General features: G+C 28.3%; 4 protein-coding genes across 11 annotated transcripts; 2 read left to right on the plus strand and 2 right to left on the minus strand.

Annotated features, from left to right (window-relative positions):
* Positions 1-3,063: 3,063 nt before the first annotated feature.
* LOC127070485 (persulfide dioxygenase ETHE1, mitochondrial) lies at positions 3,064-6,548 on the minus strand. Of its 2 annotated transcripts, none has more exons than XR_007784520.1 (6): positions 5,998-6,548; positions 4,859-5,003; positions 4,571-4,756; positions 3,977-4,065; positions 3,661-3,888; positions 3,064-3,548 (listed from the first exon to the last, which is right to left on the minus strand). XR_007784520.1 is itself a non-coding variant. In XM_051008551.1 (6 exons), the coding sequence occupies exons 1-6, from the start codon at positions 6,145-6,147 to the stop codon at positions 3,481-3,483; spliced, it is 849 nt and encodes a 282-aa protein (XP_050864508.1). In that variant the 5' UTR covers positions 6,148-6,545; the 3' UTR covers positions 3,064-3,480. The 2 variants fall into 2 exon arrangements, 1 of the variants encoding a protein (XP_050864508.1); XM_051008551.1 differs by having other exon boundaries at positions 3,661-3,871; positions 5,998-6,545.
* Positions 6,549-6,768: 220 nt separating this feature from the next.
* LOC127070487 (40S ribosomal protein S19-like) lies at positions 6,769-7,742 on the plus strand. 2 transcript variants are annotated; one of them, XM_051008555.1, is made up of 3 exons: positions 6,769-6,892; positions 7,090-7,160; positions 7,323-7,742. In XM_051008555.1, exons 2-3 carry the CDS (start codon positions 7,090-7,092, stop codon positions 7,714-7,716), a joined length of 465 nt encoding a protein of 154 aa, XP_050864512.1. In that variant the 5' UTR covers positions 6,769-6,892; the 3' UTR covers positions 7,717-7,742. The 2 variants fall into 2 exon arrangements, with proteins under 2 accessions (XP_050864512.1, XP_050864513.1); XM_051008556.1 differs by having other exon boundaries at positions 6,771-6,855.
* Positions 7,743-8,043: 301 nt separating this feature from the next.
* LOC127070486 (uncharacterized) lies at positions 8,044-9,905 on the plus strand. Of its 2 annotated transcripts, none has more exons than XM_051008552.1 (7): positions 8,044-8,207; positions 8,307-8,388; positions 8,602-8,667; positions 8,758-8,897; positions 9,006-9,138; positions 9,220-9,515; positions 9,633-9,905. In XM_051008552.1, exons 2-7 carry the CDS (start codon positions 8,321-8,323, stop codon positions 9,761-9,763), a joined length of 834 nt encoding a protein of 277 aa, XP_050864509.1. In that variant the 5' UTR covers positions 8,044-8,207; positions 8,307-8,320; the 3' UTR covers positions 9,764-9,905. The 2 variants fall into 2 exon arrangements, with proteins under 2 accessions (XP_050864509.1, XP_050864510.1); XM_051008553.1 differs by having other exon boundaries at positions 8,080-8,207; positions 8,310-8,388.
* LOC127070483 (E3 ubiquitin-protein ligase Su(dx)) lies at positions 9,517-17,447 on the minus strand. 5 transcript variants are annotated; one of them, XM_051008538.1, is made up of 13 exons: positions 17,018-17,447; positions 16,101-16,234; positions 15,476-15,997; positions 14,446-15,403; positions 14,137-14,368; positions 13,749-14,062; positions 13,351-13,593; positions 13,115-13,274; positions 12,746-13,020; positions 12,446-12,671; positions 12,276-12,372; positions 11,993-12,191; positions 9,517-11,907 (listed from the first exon to the last, which is right to left on the minus strand). In XM_051008538.1, exons 2-12 carry the CDS (start codon positions 16,156-16,158, stop codon positions 12,019-12,021), a joined length of 3,258 nt encoding a protein of 1,085 aa, XP_050864495.1. In that variant the 5' UTR covers positions 16,159-16,234; positions 17,018-17,447; the 3' UTR covers positions 9,517-11,907; positions 11,993-12,018. The 5 variants fall into 5 exon arrangements, with proteins under 5 accessions (XP_050864495.1, XP_050864498.1, XP_050864497.1 ...); XM_051008541.1 differs by lacking the exon at positions 17,018-17,447 and adding an exon at positions 16,726-17,006; XM_051008540.1 differs by lacking the exon at positions 17,018-17,447 and adding an exon at positions 16,644-17,006.
* Positions 17,448-17,701: the final 254 nt, after the last annotated feature.

The following is a 17,701-nucleotide window of genomic DNA, read 5'->3' on the forward strand; positions in this document are numbered from 1 at the left end:
ATGATTTCGTTAAAGATTCGTAAAATAAGAGAAAAGAAATTTACATGTCAATGACAATACGCTTAGATGTAACGTTAACTAGAAATTTGTTGGAGCGAATAAATGAATTTTCAAATCCCTTTGAAAACTAATCTCTATCTCTAGTTTTCAAGATAGTAAAACTTTAATAACTCGATTAGAATACTATTCATATTTTTGCCATTGAATATGTCGAATTATTGTAATTGAATAATAACAAAATTTCATATATAAATACGATCGTAATTCTATCAAATAGAAAGTTCAATGATATAAAAATTTCTTAATAAATGATCTCTTAATAAACTATTATCATATTTATGTCATCGAACATGTTGAATTGGTTAAATTAAATAAGAAAAAAAAATTGCAATATAAAAATCCATTTGTTATTCTAACAATCTACGAAGAAGAAGTACGAGTAAAATTAAATGGAATGGGATTTAATGCGAAATTGACACGAGGCAATGGAAATGGAAACGATTGCTCATTGTTTAGTTTCTACGATCGATCTATTCTTGGAGGATTTCTCGTTATAATGAAGTTGTGCTTATATCGATAATATTTCCAATGACGAGTAGAGTGAGTCCCGTTTGAACGTGAAGTCGTCTAGAACGAGAGGCGTCTGCCGGCGCGGTGCGGCGCGACGTAGAGAAACCCCGACCATTGGCAATCGATGACAAAGGGAGTTTCTCGTGCGCCGCAGTAAATTGATCTTCAGAAAGTGTACGTGGGGGAGGACAAAGTCGTGGGTACGCGTATAGGAGAAAAGCGTATAAAAGAGAAAAAGAGTAGGGCCAGCCGGTTACACGGGCGGGAAAACGAGAAAGGAAAGAGAGTGTGAAAGAGAAAGAAAGAGAGAGAGAGAGAGAGAGAGAGAGAGAGAGAGAGAGAGAGAGAAAAGAAAAGAGAGAGAGAGAGAGAAATCCCTGATGCCGAGGGCGAACTCAACAACCTGTAGATACTAGACTACTGTTGTAGCACGCGACAAAATAACGATAGAATTTTTTTTTCTTTCCTTTTTTTTTCTCGGTAAATGTCACGTCATTGGTATCCGTCGAAATCCATTTTCTATGAGAACGATTTCTTCGTCGGGATTTGTCGTCTTGTACAACGAATTCTGACGAGAAACCAGAAACTTTCAATTTCAATAAGTTCGATAACTGCATATTGATTGTTACGAGTTTATAAGTATCGTCATTTTTTATTATTGTCGATATTGGACGATCATGTGATCAATATAATGATATAAAATGATATAATGTAGCTTTTATGGAAATTAAACGAATTTATGTACTTTGATTTCCGTCATTTATGTGAAGTTCAAGTTTATAAGTATTGCCATTTTTATTAGTAGAGTTTAGATCGATCATGTGATTAACGTCAAACTGTCTTACATATCTTTCATGAAAATAAATTAATTTGTATATCGATCTCTGTCACTTTGATTAATTGTTCGAATTTATAAGTATTATCATTTTTATTGTCGATTTTAGGATGATCACGTGCTCAAAACCAATCTCTCCTACATGTATCTTCGACGAATTTGTATTTCGATTTCTGTCAATTTTTACTCATCAATTTTTTTTTCTTTTTTCTTTTTTTCTTTTTTAATGAAACGAATGGTGTCACACAATCGTTTATGTAAAATATGGAAACCAAAAAAAACAATATAATTAAAAAATTATATTAAAGACTAAGGATTCTACCATACATAGCTTATCATACCGTTCCATATAGAGTCATCGTTACTACCTAATATTGATTTTCGGTACAATCAAAGCCGATTCACAAACAATCGTAGCGAGAGCTTGAACTAGGGAATATAATGCCACGCCTTGAATAATATCAAACGAATAATATGAAAGAAAGCACGATCAGAATGTTATATTGAAATTTTCAATAATACATTGGTAGGGTAAGTACTTCGATATCTACCAATAAAACGAACAAACAAAAAGAAACGTTCGTTGAAATAAAATTGATAATAATAATTTGCATTGACCGTATATTTCTTGTGTAGTGGTTAACGAAATTTCTGTATAAACAAAGAAAAATAAAAAAAATAAAAAAAAAAGAAAGAAAAAGGAAAAATAAAGATAAATAAAAAACAAGAAATAAGAAAAAAGGAAAAAGAAATAAGTATGTACATATCTTTTGATTTCTTTGTCCTTTTTTAGAACAGCATGAAAATGCATAAGTGGATAGCCTTGGCCTGTTCCAACACTCGTGTGTCGGGCACCGTACCTACTGGTTACCCTGGAAACGGTATCGATTTCAACCCTCAGCTATGCAGTAGAAGCACAGCACCAACACCATGGGGTCTTTTCATCTTCAGTTTCGACGAGGTGCGGAGGCCTTTTCGTCAACCCGATTACAAGAAACCCCGTTCTTCCTTTTCTTGTCTCTCTCTCTCTCTCTTTCTTTTTCTATCTCTCTTTCTTTCCACCGTATGCAATTTGGGAAGACATAGAGAACTGCAAAAAAAGAGCTTATTATTCGCAAACGATTTGTAGATATCGTGACATAGACCGTTCTTAAAATAATAATACTGAACGATATACCTCTTTACAATCTTAACTTTTTAGTTCTAATGAATTTTAATGAGGGATTTTTAAATTGGGATGAATACGTCTTTTTGTTCCTTTTTTGTTTTGTTTTTCTTTCTTTTTCTTTTTTTTTAATTGCTTAAATGATCTTAAGTTTATAATGTCAAACGAAATGACAAAATGTTGAAAAAAATACATGTTCAAAGGGTGATACCACCACGATTACACGGGGATAAAACACAAGGGCCCATGGGAAATTACAGACAATCCTTTCAGGTACATTAAACGAAGGAAAAGTAAACGCGCTTGAATTTCACCAAATATGTAGTTTTTGTCTGGCGAAATTAGAAAACGCGAATTAAACGTTTCTGTTTCATGTATTATATTATAACGTTCTTTTATAATACTTATTTCTTTTTCTTTTTATATTTTATTCTAATTAGTTTAATTTCGTGCACATGGAGAAATATGAATATTTATTTATAACAATACATAATAATAATTAAATTATTTTTATTTAATTATATAATTTAATTATTTAGAATAAGTTCAACAGATTTTTATATTGCTTTTTCAGAAAAATTCAAACATTTAAATAATAATCTCATTATTACTACTATTATCATTATGCTAACTTGATATATATATATATATTTGTTAAAATATATAAAAATAATATTATACTAGTTACAAATCTATGATTTTTACGAATATATGCAAATGTTTATACATTAAATTGCAAATATCTATTATTAATTGAGAAAGTTTATAAGTATCTTGGAAACTGTACATTGCATAGAGACATATATATATATATGTGTGTATGTATATATTTACACACATATATATACAATCTTATCTCATATTTAATGAGAAAAGAGTTGATGAAATTTGACGATCTCTCGTTATTTTCTCACTGTTTTCCCTTCTTCTTATTAATTTCAAAGACTCCACAAACTTTGTTAGCTGGTACAGCTTTGTCTGAAACGGTATTTGTATTAACAACTTAAACTTATATAAAAACGTTTATAAATAACAATGTACAAATATGTCATGGAATAAATTAAATATCTTTAAATATTATAAATCTTACCAATCATTTTTGGATATGGAAGATTAAGATTATTCATAATATTTACAAATTCATTCAATGATTTAGATAATCTAGGATTCAATATTTTTTCTTCAGCTACAGTAGTTACAGTCCTACCATTATAATCATGTGCAGGATATAGTCTGTAATGTGATGGTAAGGTAAATATATTTTCATGTACAGACTTGTACAATATTTCTGATGAGCCACCCTAACAAATAAAAAAATCTAGATATTATAAAAATATATCTAGCTAAAGAAAAGTCTTTTTTGTTTGTTTGTTTCTTTTTTTTTTTTTTTAGGTTTTCATACGAACCTGAAAGTCTGTTCTTCCACATCCACGTATTAATAAGGCATCGCCCGTGAAAGCGATTCCTTGTTCATCGCACACATACGTCACGCATCCTACATAAAAATTTTAATGTAAAAGTTTAATATAAAAATAATTCAATTTATTTTATACGATCGTTCAACTTTGCATATGTATATATATATAGCTTTTACATTCGACTATGTATTGATTGATTGGTATATGTAAATAGTTATGTACATACTCGTATTACTTAAGTCTCTTATGTAATTAATTATAATGTATTATATAGAAGAAGCTTGTATAAAATTGTCTCAAATATCACTTTTTAAAAACTTATTGAATTGAATGGATCGTAATATATATATATATATATATATATATATATATATATATATATATATATATATATATATAACAATTACGCGCGCGCGTGTGTGTGTGTGTGTAACAATTACGTATTCCCACGCGCGCGCGCGTGTATGTAGTATAAATGTAATATATATGTATATACGTGTAACTATTGAATACAATCAATCGACCATGTAAATTAATGAGAACGATGAATAAAATATTCTTCAGAATGGTTGTGTTATCCACCTTCAGTATGACCAGGTGTGGGTATCACCACCAGATAATGTCTACCAAATTTGATGCGGTCTCGTGGCTCCAAGAGAATGTCGGCCTCGGCACCACTATTGCGGGAGATCATCGATCGACAACCTGGTAATAACGATTTTAATCGGCCTGTTCCTGTAATGTGGTCTGCGTGCATATGTGTATTCGCTGTAAAGGAAATAATCGTTAATTAGAGAGAAATATTTAACGATTTTGTTAAATAAATTCGAATGAAAAAAAATGAATCTGAAAAAAAAGATGGCGACTTACCAACATATTTCAAATTCAAACCGAGTTCTTCGATAATTGTTTTATCTCGATCGGCCCATTCAATGACTGGATCGATTAAAATAGCTTCTTTATTATTGATATCAGCAAGTAAATATGTATATGTACTGGACACCGGATCGAATAACTAAAATATTTTTTAATATAAATATAAATCAATTTGAAATGTATTTATATATCAATTAAAATAAATAATGTAATTTATTGTCAGTGAAATTGTTTATTATATTAATGTGGACATTATATCATAAATAACAAATAAAATATAAAATATGGAATACACATTATAAATAAAAATAAAATGAAATTTATAATCCAATGAAATATGTGTATGTGAATTGATTGTGAAGTACGTATAAACAATGTATAAATAAAATTTTATCAAATTTTACCTACCCACAAATAAGGTTTTAATCCATTTAATGTAAACACTTAACAAAGATTATTTTTTATGTCAGGAAATGTTTTGGATAAGGAAAGAGATATCTTAATCCCAGATAATAAAATATACTTGATTTCAATTTTACAAAGCAATAAAATTTTATAAAATTAATTTAAATAAAAAAAATATTTGTAAATATAACATATTAATTGTAACCGTATCTTATAAATTTGTTTATAATAATAACCTATTTTTTCAAATTATTTGCAAATAAAAATAAAATACAATAAAAGTTTTATTATTTATCATTTATTGAAAATAAAATAAATATATATATTGAAATTTTATTAAAATATTTTATCTGATATTGTTAAATTAATTGACTAGTGTAATATTTAATAAAATTAATTCATGTTAACTGCTATATTTATGAATGAAAATAATGTCGCTTTTTAAAATTAATTATATAAATTTATTTCTCTCTGATAACATACATAAAGAAGTTAACACAAGGTAAATTAGATACTGATGCTGTTTAGAATATATGATTAAATAAATTATTTTTAATATAAATGTATTCGTAACAGTAATATATTATTTACAATGATGATAATTACTCGATACAATGTAATATGATAAAATACATTCAACAAATGAGTTACAGTATTACCTGTTATGATAGGTAGTAGAAAAAACATTTAATTAAAGCAATTACAAAGATATATTTTATTTTACATACCTGCTGAAATAGAAAGTCCTTTGAGAAAGGAATATGTTCCGTCAAGGTTCCATGTTGATGGTAATTTCCAATTAATATATGTCCCGTTTGAAAAAATTTTCCTGCCAATCTTAATAATTGTTGATTCAATTTATTCAACAATACATTCATCTCTTTGACAAGTTATATCACTACTGCTTGCAATTAAAAGCTAAACAACACTAATAATTGCTGTGCATACATGGACACATATATATACATGTACGTTTACAAGATAATGTAGATAATCTTATTTTTAAATACGCAGTTAGTATAATACTTCAAAGTAAAAATTTAACAATATGAGATCATCTTAGTTACGTCGTTGATAACTTTTATAACATAACCTTCATAACAATCTTAAATCATTTATTTAAACAATGTCATATGGATAATTGTCATATAAAAAATAAATAAATTTTATAAAATTACATATATTTGATAAAAGACTACCTCATTTGAAAAATCATAATGTAATATATAAGAAATTTTAGAATCATATAATAGAGTTTGAACAATATCGTAAGTCCTTCATACACTAAACACGTCAGCCAATCAAATAATAGAACGACTAGTACTGATTATAAATTAACAAAAAAATAGAATAAAATTAATTTATATTAACATAATAATAAATCATATAAAATATCCGTAAAATTTTCTTTTTTATTATAATTATGATATGATATTATTAATATCTTGAAATATTCTAAAAAATATTACTATGTTTATTACGTAGTTCGTCTATAGAGAATTATTTCATGGTCATTTCCTTTCCGAAATTCCATCTACCACTACTCCATCTTGGATCTTGTCTTTCCGTTTTGTATATTTGCGAAGGTGCGTCGTATTTGCATTCTTCTTTGAATTTAAAAAGGTTTGAGTGAATAATTAAATATATTTTGTGTAGAATTCATTAAAAATTATTTAATAAATACTATGTTATATTAGTTTATGATTAAATTAATATCATGAAAAATTATATATGTATAATCATATAATCCACCCATGTGGTCATATTGATGTCTAATACACAATGTGTTGATTTTAATTTGTTTTGTATATTTATTTCAGATGCCGTCTGTAACATTAAAAGACGTTGATCAACATAAATTTGTGAAAGCTTTTGCAGCTTTCCTTAAAAAGTAAGCTTTACTATTTTATAATTTTAATTGTTAGGTTATAATTTATAATAGATAAACTATTGTTTTTTTATATGGATAATCTACATTGCTGTAGTCATTATCTATATCCTTATGTATAATAAGCATTATTATATATAATTAATATAAATATATAAATTTTAGAACAGGTAAAATGCGTGTCCCAGAATGGGTGGATATTGTAAAATCAGCTCGTTTCAAGGAATTAGCGCCATATGATCCAGACTGGTATTACATACGTTGTGCAGCATTAGTCCGTCATATTTATATTCGTAGTCCTATTGGTGTTGGAGCAGTTACTAAAATTTTTGGTGGTCGTAAACGAAATGGGACTCATCCTAGTCATTTCTGTCGATCTGCTGGTGGTGTTGCTCGTAAAGCGCTTCAAACTTTAGAACAATTAAAACTTATTGAAAAAGCTCCACTTGGTGGACGTAAGCTTACAAGTCAAGGGCGTAGAGATTTGGATCGTATTGCTGCACAAGTTAAAGCAAAGAGCAAAAAACAATTAAAACTTCAAGAAACTCTTGTTCTTTAATCATTTTCAATAAAATTTAAAATTACTTTATTGTTGTAATCATTTCACTTGGAATTTTTTCTACAGTTTTATCTACTTTCTGTTAAGTTAATTTTATTACATTTTTAAGCATGTTAAGATGCTAGCTTGAATAAGAAAAGAATTTACTTATGAATTTATGTTATAATATAAAATTATATAAATCGATAGTAAATAAAAAATTGAAATTTTAGGGAACGTAATATATAAGCTCATGAGGATATTTTTATTGTTTGATATTATTTCGATACAATCGAAATGTTTGGTAAATTCGATTATATCTCGAATAGGTCGAAAAGCACTGCAAGATAGAAAGTAAAGACAATAGAGCCATAGTATAAATCTCTAAAATTGTACTGTTGGTAATCCTGTGTTACTTTTTCCTTTATCTAAATTCATTTCTCTTAAAACAATGATATTCAAACGTCGATTAATATACTGGTTGTGATAGGTGAAGCTCCCATGTCATCATCGTAAGTAATTTTATGTGATAGATTATTATACTAGATATATGACGTAATTACGTTTGTTTTGACGTGATCTGAATGCATCATCCACAACTGGCTGCGTAGAAGAAAAATTAAAAATGCCAATCTTTGATTTCTTTCGAAATTTCTTCATTGGAGGAAATAGAGAAGATTTTGGAGACGAAGGGTAAGTTATTATATTAATAACAAATAAATAATAAAGATAATGACATATGTTAAGTACGTAAGTTGGTACATAATATATTTGACAATCTAGAAAGATCGTGTATTAATCAGTATTGTTTGGTATTTATAATTTATTAATTAATTTGTTATTAATATAATTCCATTCATTATATTTAATAAAAAATTTGTTTACATTAAACGATCTATAATCAAGGAAACATAGTTTTCGTAATCCCATTTGGCAAAATGATGAAGATGACAATGATGACGATGACTTCAGGTATGTTTCTTAAGAAATTGATTTTTAATATTAATTTATAATTATATAATTTTATTAATTATTATAATGTGATTTTATTAATTATTATAGGCATCTTGGTAGAAGTAATGTACATGTTCATATTTTCAATGATCCCAAGGAAATGGCATCTTATTTTGAATCACAATTCGATAATATAATAAATAGTATTTTCTCAAGTTTTGATGATAGTAAAATTTTCTCTCTACCAGGTATATTATTTCCTTTAGAATAGATGATTAAAGTCTTTTTTTAAATTAATATTAAAAATTATTTCTTAACTTCACTGATCTTATAAAACATTGTTTATATATTTCAAGGTAGTATAGAAGAGTTACCAAGTGCAGGACAGAGTAATAATAGTTTGCGTGATAAAATGTTAAAACCCGGTTATGAAAATCCAGATTCTTATAATCATGAAAAAGTCAAAGTAGATGCAGATTTAGATGGAAAGTATGGAATTTTATAAATATCTTATATTTTATTACATCATTATTTCAATTGCAATTTTGTTACCTATTTCATTTACTATAGAATTTCTGCTGACAACCTTTTTAAATTTTGGAATGAGCCTGATGAGACAAAAGTGGTACCGTCTTACACCAATCCTTCTACAAACCAATCTTATCGAAGTTCCAAATTTGTTACCAAAAGATTTATACATGCACCAGATGGTACTATAGAACAACATCAGATAGTAAAAGATAGTGAAGGTAATGAAGAAAAGATAATTTCTAAACAGATTGGTGATAAAAAATATGTTGTTACCACAAAGAGAGATAAAAATGGTGTAGAAACCAAAGTAGAAGATTTAATTAACATAGATGAGAGTAAGTTGTTGTAATATGTATTTTTAATAACATTTGTAAACATTAATGTGTTCATATTTACAATGCTTTTTGTGATATAATAATGTGCATACAACATGAATTTTCATTAATTTTTAGGTGAGTTGAAAAACTTTAAACCAAATATAGAACAAACTTGGGGATCTATATATAATCATTATAGTAATACTAGTAGCATTTTAAATTATTTACCATGGGATCATTTTTTTGGTCCAAATCCAAAATTATAATATCTTTAGTAGCATGTAGGATGACTGTTCTAACAAGGGATATCGTTTCCATATACTATCCTTTATAGTGGGCTACATCTACTAAAAACTCTATATGCTTGTAGTTAATAATACATTATAAAATAAATATAAAACAAATCAATTTAAGTATTAATTAAATCTTTCTTTACCATGACTATCCAATTTACATTATAAATGAACATTATTGTACATTTCCAGTTTCTTACATTTAATATAATTGATTACATCAAATAGTGGTGTTAAACACAAGTAAATGATCTAATGAAGGAATTTATTTGGTTACTTTGTTTAAATCAGTTAAATTATTAATCAGTGTGGTCTTGGTGTTCTGATTTCTGAGAAAGCATAAACTGTTGATATTGCAATATGTAAGAAACATACTGCAACATCAGATCTTTTACATAGTGTTCATATACACGTACATATATATATATATATATATATATATATATATATATATATATATATATATATCCAATAGATATTGTGTACGTATTTTAAAGCAAATATATACAATCTATTTTTTTAATATATATCCCAAGATATTAATAATTAATATCTACAATTAATTTATGTTTCTTTATAAAACGTTAATGGTAACATGTGTATATATATGCGCATGTGTGTGTGTGTATAGTTTACATAATATATACTATTGTTATAGTGAGCAATGTTTGTATTTGCATATAAACATGGCAGCATTTCTATGATTAACAATCTCTTGCCTTATATTTTAATTTATGATTCTGACAAAACTGTAAAATCAATTTGGTTATACACTTGGTCTTCTTTTGTAAAGTCTTAGTTTTTTGAAATTAATAATACCATAATATAAAATAATTGTCATTATTTTATAAATAATATCTGATTACTATTAATAAATATATGTTTTTGTATCAACTTTATGATATATTGAACAAGCAGAAAAATAATAGAAAAAACAGGCATTTTGAAAATTTATAAAAGTTCGTCGATTATTTGTTCATTCAAATGATATAACTCTGGGTCTAAAAATAAATAATGTATCAAGAAAATTTTATTTATGTTTGTAGAAAACAGATCAATTTAGATAACTAACCTTTGAAACAAAATAGCATAATGATATACAACTAAATTGTGTGGTATCTTTTGAAATAATTTGGTATGTATAAAGCAACTTTGCGTGTTTTTCATATCGGAAAACTTTGCAAGCTCTTCATAATTTCTGTTTTGATTTTATTGGACCTATATACTTGAAAAAATAAGTCCAATGTTACGCCTGTAGTCAAAGTAATCTAACTCGTATTTTTTATGCTTGGTCCGTAAACATTATTACAAATCTTTCACGATATTATAAGGCAAGGGATTAAGTAACCTAAACAAACTAAACATCATAGGGATAGTTACTTCCGTTACAGTATATTGCATGGCTACATATAGCTCCAATATGTACAATTAATTTATGTATTTAATTCTATCATAATTATGTAATCATAATAAAACATAGAAAATGTCAATGAAATTTGACAACGTGGAACAAATCACTATTCTCTTAGTTATTTAATGCTACATTATAAATTATGATAAGACATTGAAGTAAAAGATTTAAAACAGACATTTAGAACTTGTACTGTGAATATTTAAAAATATTAATGATAAAAATAATCAGAGAATATATATTTGGTTACGTTTCATTGACACTTTCTCTTAATATTTTGTAACTTCACAAAATTAAAAAGTACACTTTGGAAAGAACTATTTCCAATTCAGATAGAAATATAATAACTTGTGGAATATACAATTTTCAATGTAGATTACAACAATAATTGCCTTTGAGAATCTACAATGTTGTGCATATGCCTGAATCAATATAAATATTAACAGAAATAGTCAGTAACTTTTAATTTTTACAATATTAGTGATACTTCTCCACATAAACCTGTATATAATATACATCAATATATAATATGAAATCAGATTTTACATTTCATGTTGCTTTATAATAAGTTCGATAAATTCTGAATGTATTACATCATTAAAAAGCAGTAAACTCTCAGTATTTATTGATGAAACATAAATTGTAGTGCCAAGGACTATTGCCATCCACATTCATGCCTATTATGGATTAAATTATGATACAGAATCTGCACTTTAACAGACATCATATTAGAAAATAAAATAAGAAATTATTATCAAATATTTCAACAAGTAATAATATGTAATACTTACCAAACGATCATTTATATCTATAATAATTATTCTTGACCAAAACCTTCAGTTTCTTCAATTGCATAATTTAACTTCTCTACCAATTGATCATAACTCTTATATGGTGGTAAGTCGAGTCTATTAAAACACGTGTGAGATCTTGGCAACCATGTGTCTTTTCCAACTTTTTCAATACAAAATCGTTGGGGTCCGTTACTTCCTGCAAATATTTAAAAGATATTTATGATATATATATATTCCTTATATATTCACACATTACACACATAAAACACATTAATTATACCCATTAATTCAGCAAATCCTCCAACAGGAACTCTGCAAGTACCAGTTACAAATTGTAAAAGGCGAGCCCTTTTCTCACTGTCCGTTCTTGTAACGAACTACAAATAATTAATATACATTATAAACTTGTAATTAAATTTTAATTATAAAAGAAAACAAATATGAATGTACCTGCCAGAACCATAGAACCTGCTTACTATTACGCGTATAATGTCTATAAATAGTATTACGTTGCCAATCTTCTACATCGATTTCTTGCATACCGCAAAGCATTAACTCCAATTCACGTTCATCAAAATATTTTAACCATTCTAATGGTACAACTGAATTAAATCCATCTAAGAAGGCCTTTGTTTGTTCTTCTATACCTCTGGTCATTCTCCATTCAGTCATTAATCTAATAATGATAAGAATAATAGATATATTTCTTCGAAAGTTTCGAATTTAACTTTTATTTAATTATTTCCATACCTAATATATTCTTCTTTATTGTCTTCAACAACTCTAATCTTATCACCGTTTTCTTTTAATTCATGATGAATGACCTGTCCAAGAATTTCGAAGTCAACACTATAATACAATTCTAGGGCACATTCATCAATATTATTCTCTTTTATCCATATAAGAGACTTGTAGAATTCTGGATCAATAGATTCTATATCTTTCATAACTAGTTTTTTATTTAACATTCTTTTAAAAAATGGCATAGTAAAACCACTATAGATAAATCGTCCATGGTAAAGAGCCTAGAAATAAGATATTTGGTAAGTTTATAATATAATAATAATAATAAAAAATGTATTATACACAAATCATATATATGTATAGACATATACAAACCATTGCAATAAATCTGCCAATAAATTTAAAATATTGTAAATGATCAGGATTGACATAAGATGCAGGATTTATTTGCAAGCTATAATTGCTTTTATTAGCATATTCAAATAAACAATACATAGGATTTAGAACTTCGTGACTCAATAAGAAGAACCATTCTCTAGAAAAACAAAAGAAAAGATATATTACAGAAATCGTAAACGTTAATATTTATCAATATATTTATTGACACTTACCTAGATACACCTCCATAATCCAAACCTTCTTCTCCTTTAAAAATAATATATAATCTTCGCCTAAGCGCAAATGCTTCTGCATTCATTATTTGGTGATAAGAATCTTCAAATAATGTTTGTCGACTTACACTAATCTTTATATGATTGGGTAATGCATTGGTTTGACATAAGAAACGAAATTGGGATAATTTCCAACGAAATGATCTTTCATATGCCCTTGGTACTCGGTAAACTCCTTTTGGTCTTGATATAAGAGTAATAGAATAGATAAGATAATAAACTTATTTTTTATACTTAACACTTAGCCAATCTCGCGTGGCACAGCGAACTATATCAGATATTCCCATTCAGTTGGTTAAGTGTTAAGACAAATTTTAATAAAAATTAATAATAATTACCCTTTTGGTGCACCTGGCCTTGGATCTTGGAATGTTGTTGTTCTTGTGTTGTGGTCCACGAAATATCGAACACCGTCTTCTGTCAGTCTAATTTCCCAACCATCTGGTAATGGTGGTTCATCTATTCCTGTTTCTTGTCCTTGCGTACGAGGATCTTCCCATTGAGTCGTTCGATTTTTATGATTTACATAGTATACTCGACCTTCTGGTTGCTTACGTCTTTCCCAACCAGCTGGTAATGGTCCAAGAATATCATCATCATCAGGCATAGCAGATGTTAAGGGTCCTGCTACAGCGGCTGCTGCCCCAAGAGGCTGGATATGTTAAATATCAAACGATCAGTTAAATTGGACAATTGTTATTGAAAATCAGTAAAATAATAACTTACTTGAGGATAAAGAAATCGTTGATTGCCTTGTTGAACGACATATTGTCTTTCACCTTGCCACTGTTGGAAATGCTGTAATCTTTCTGTATTTGGTCTCTGCCATGTTGTACTTCTTGTATTATGATCCACATAATAAATTCTACCTCTAGGATCTCTGCGTACTTCCCATCCTGGTGGTAATGGCTGTGGTCTTTCCCACGATGTACTTCTTGTGTTATGATCAACATAATACCTATAACAAATATAATGAATAAAGTTAATCTTAATTTCAACAATACAACGTTTAATAATTATATTTAAAAAATATACCTTCGACTATAGCCATCACATCTCATTTCCCATCCAGGTGGAAGAGGTTCCTCCGAATGACATGTATTTTCAACTTCTGGAAGCATTACTGAAGATCCAGGTTGTATGATAGATTGTCCAGCTACAGGCATTGTAGGTTGCCCTGTCAATGAAACTGTTGGTTGAACCATTCTAGTAAGCGAACGAGACTCTGGTAAATTATTTGTTGTAAATTCTTCAGAATGTGGAATAGTGCGACTATCTGATACTGTATTTAATATAGATTGCTCTGAACGAGGAATACAATGTGGAAGAAGAATACTGTTATTTTGTTCAGATCGAGTAGCTCCACGAGTTTCGGATAAATGATCTGATCGTGTTTCTGTATTAGGGAGCGATGTCGATTCTACTCGCGAAGTTGAACATGTATTTACATTAGATAAAGGTTCTGACTGAGAAACTGTACGTCCATCCGAAGCTGAATTTGATGCAGATTGATCTGCTCTAAAATTCGCCAAACGTTCGTTTGTATTAGGAACGGACGAAGACTGTTCTGGGCGAGAAATTGGACGTCCCTCTGATATGTTATGATTGGTTGACAATTCTGAACGCGATGGTCTGCATCCATCGATCAAAGATGTCGTATGTCGTTCTGACGTTCTATTCATTGGTTTTTCTGCTGTTTGGGCTACTGGTTTATCTGACATAGGAATAGCATGTCCATTTGCTAAGTGAATTGAACACATTTTACTACTTCCTGGTTTATCATTTTCATGTGGTTTGTGATGTTGAGTAGAATTGTGTTTATCTATACCAGATTGATTTGCATTAGTGTTATATGTAGAACTATGGTGAGCATTAGCTTGACCACAATACATTGACGATGGTGTGGCAGTCTCATTGGAATGTAATCTCATTCGTCCACGTACTCCTCCATTTAACACACTGCAATTACTTACAGTTTCGCTGCTGCTAGCACCTACAACAAGGAAATATGAATACAGCAGACATTGATTTATATTATATCAAAAAATATTCTACGATATCTTACCATCTGGTACGGTACATTGAACTTGGCATAATGATTCATTAGTATTACTTGGTATAGAATTATTAAGATCAATTCTCAAGTTATCAAACAGTGTATCCAATTCTCCAGTTTTTGGTAACTGAGGATCATGAATAGGTGTAATATCATTGATATCTATTGTTAATCCATCAAACACAGTTACTAGTTCTCCGATTTTGTTAGAACAGAAATCATGTTTATTTGAATTCATCAAATCAAATGTCAGCTCCAAATTTTCCAATTTTCCATTATAATGAGACAAAATTTGAAATAAACTTATTCTTTTTTCTCCTAATAATGTATCTTTTCTAAATGTGCTATGGTCAAATAAACGAAAATGCACTTGGGAATATGGTTTGACCAATACATGAAATCTTTCTTCCCATTTTGGTTGATATGTGGATTTGGATACATCTGTCGTAAGAAGTCTTTCACCATCCACTGAAATTTCTATGTATGGATTAGGTTTCAAGAATGATGAGCTTCTTAATACTGCCCCTTCAACTAAAATAATATATAAAAATAATATTATACATAATTTCTATAAAGAAAATTAAGTTTGTAAATAAGAAACTGTACAAATATAATACATATATTTCATACTAACTTATGATATCTAATTGATAAAATCCTGATGACAAAGGACCTTTTTTACAGTGGGACATCGTATGTTCTTTATTACGATTCAATATAATGATCCCACAAATCTCATAATTTCTTTAATCTTAAATATAGTGCTGCCTAAAATATATTACAATTATAGTAAAATACATAATTATAAGCAAATATAATTTAAAAACATTAAAAAATTATAGAAATATAAACAAAAAGAAACATCAAAAACATTATTAATTATACAATTAAATTTAGATCTCTGATTGTGTGTGTGTGTATATATATATAATATTTAACAAACCTTCTATAACAAAAAAATATAGTAAAAATAAAATAAATAAACATTAAGAAAGACAAATGTTTTCTAGATATAATTAGTATCAAACAAATTGATGTACTTTGATAGTATATATAACAATTGTCTATTATATTCCCTACACAAGGAAATAATTACAATTATTATTATTTTTACGACAAAGTATAGGAGATAATGAAAAATATGAAATGAATAAGAATAAGCCTTGATGAAAATTACTTGTTAGCAAAAAGTAGAATGAATGATTCGGAAAAGAAATGATATGTAAAATAGCAGAGAAATAAATGGCATTTATTCGCACAAGTAGAATGGTCGAGACGTGTGCCAGCTTAAAAAGAAAGAAATTTTCTTTCTAACGCTTAGAGATGTTACAAAAGCGTCAGGATGTAATAATACACGTTTAAACTTTAGCCGATTTAATCGCATGATCCTCCTTTCCCAATTTTCTTAATAATCATTGTTGAACAAAAAAAAAAAGATTCGTTTGGAACACTTGGAAATTTACGATATCATTAAACTTTCCTATCAATCGGTCACCATCTTTTCATGATCATTCCATACGTCACACACATATAGCAAATCTTCATACATACTCTTGCACCTAGTTGCGTTCCAAAATTACCCCGCCGTCCTCTCTTATTAGACGTTCAAGGTGACATTTCTGTGATCACAGGTATATCAAATGATCACTGATTAGAACATGTTTCTTTTTAGTTACCGTCAAATATCACCGAAAGTGATAGGACAACTTGATGAAGATAGTATTTGCCAATAACGTGATGTAGGGCTGCGTGTCTAGTGGTATTCAAAATATCACTTTACACGGTAGGAAAAAAACCCACTTTAAAAATCCACTCATTAAATTATCACACAATGGTTCTGTGTAATAAAACTTGAAGGTTATTGGATAAATTTTTAACGATATTCGATATCCGTAAAGTATAGATTAAAAATGCGTAAGTCTTGTACATTTTATCGCAATAATTACTATGTTTTCTTTAGACAATTTCATTATTGGTATTGAGCCAATGAGAGTGCAGAATACATATAGCGCCACTCCGATGAGGTGGATTTTATTTATAATTACTATGTTTTCTTTAACCAGTTTATTATTGGTTTGAGCCAATGAAGAAGGGAAATATACGTGACGCCACCCCGATAAGGTGAATAGTATTTATAATTATTATCTTTTCTTTAGATAATTTCATTATCCGTGTTGAGCCAATGAGAGCATAGAGTATATGTGGCGCCACTCCAATGGAACGGATTTTCAATGA

This window comes from Vespula vulgaris, chromosome 18 (genome assembly GCF_905475345.1).
Source record: "Vespula vulgaris chromosome 18, iyVesVulg1.1, whole genome shotgun sequence".
NCBI lineage: Eukaryota > Metazoa > Arthropoda > Insecta > Hymenoptera > Vespidae > Vespula > Vespula vulgaris.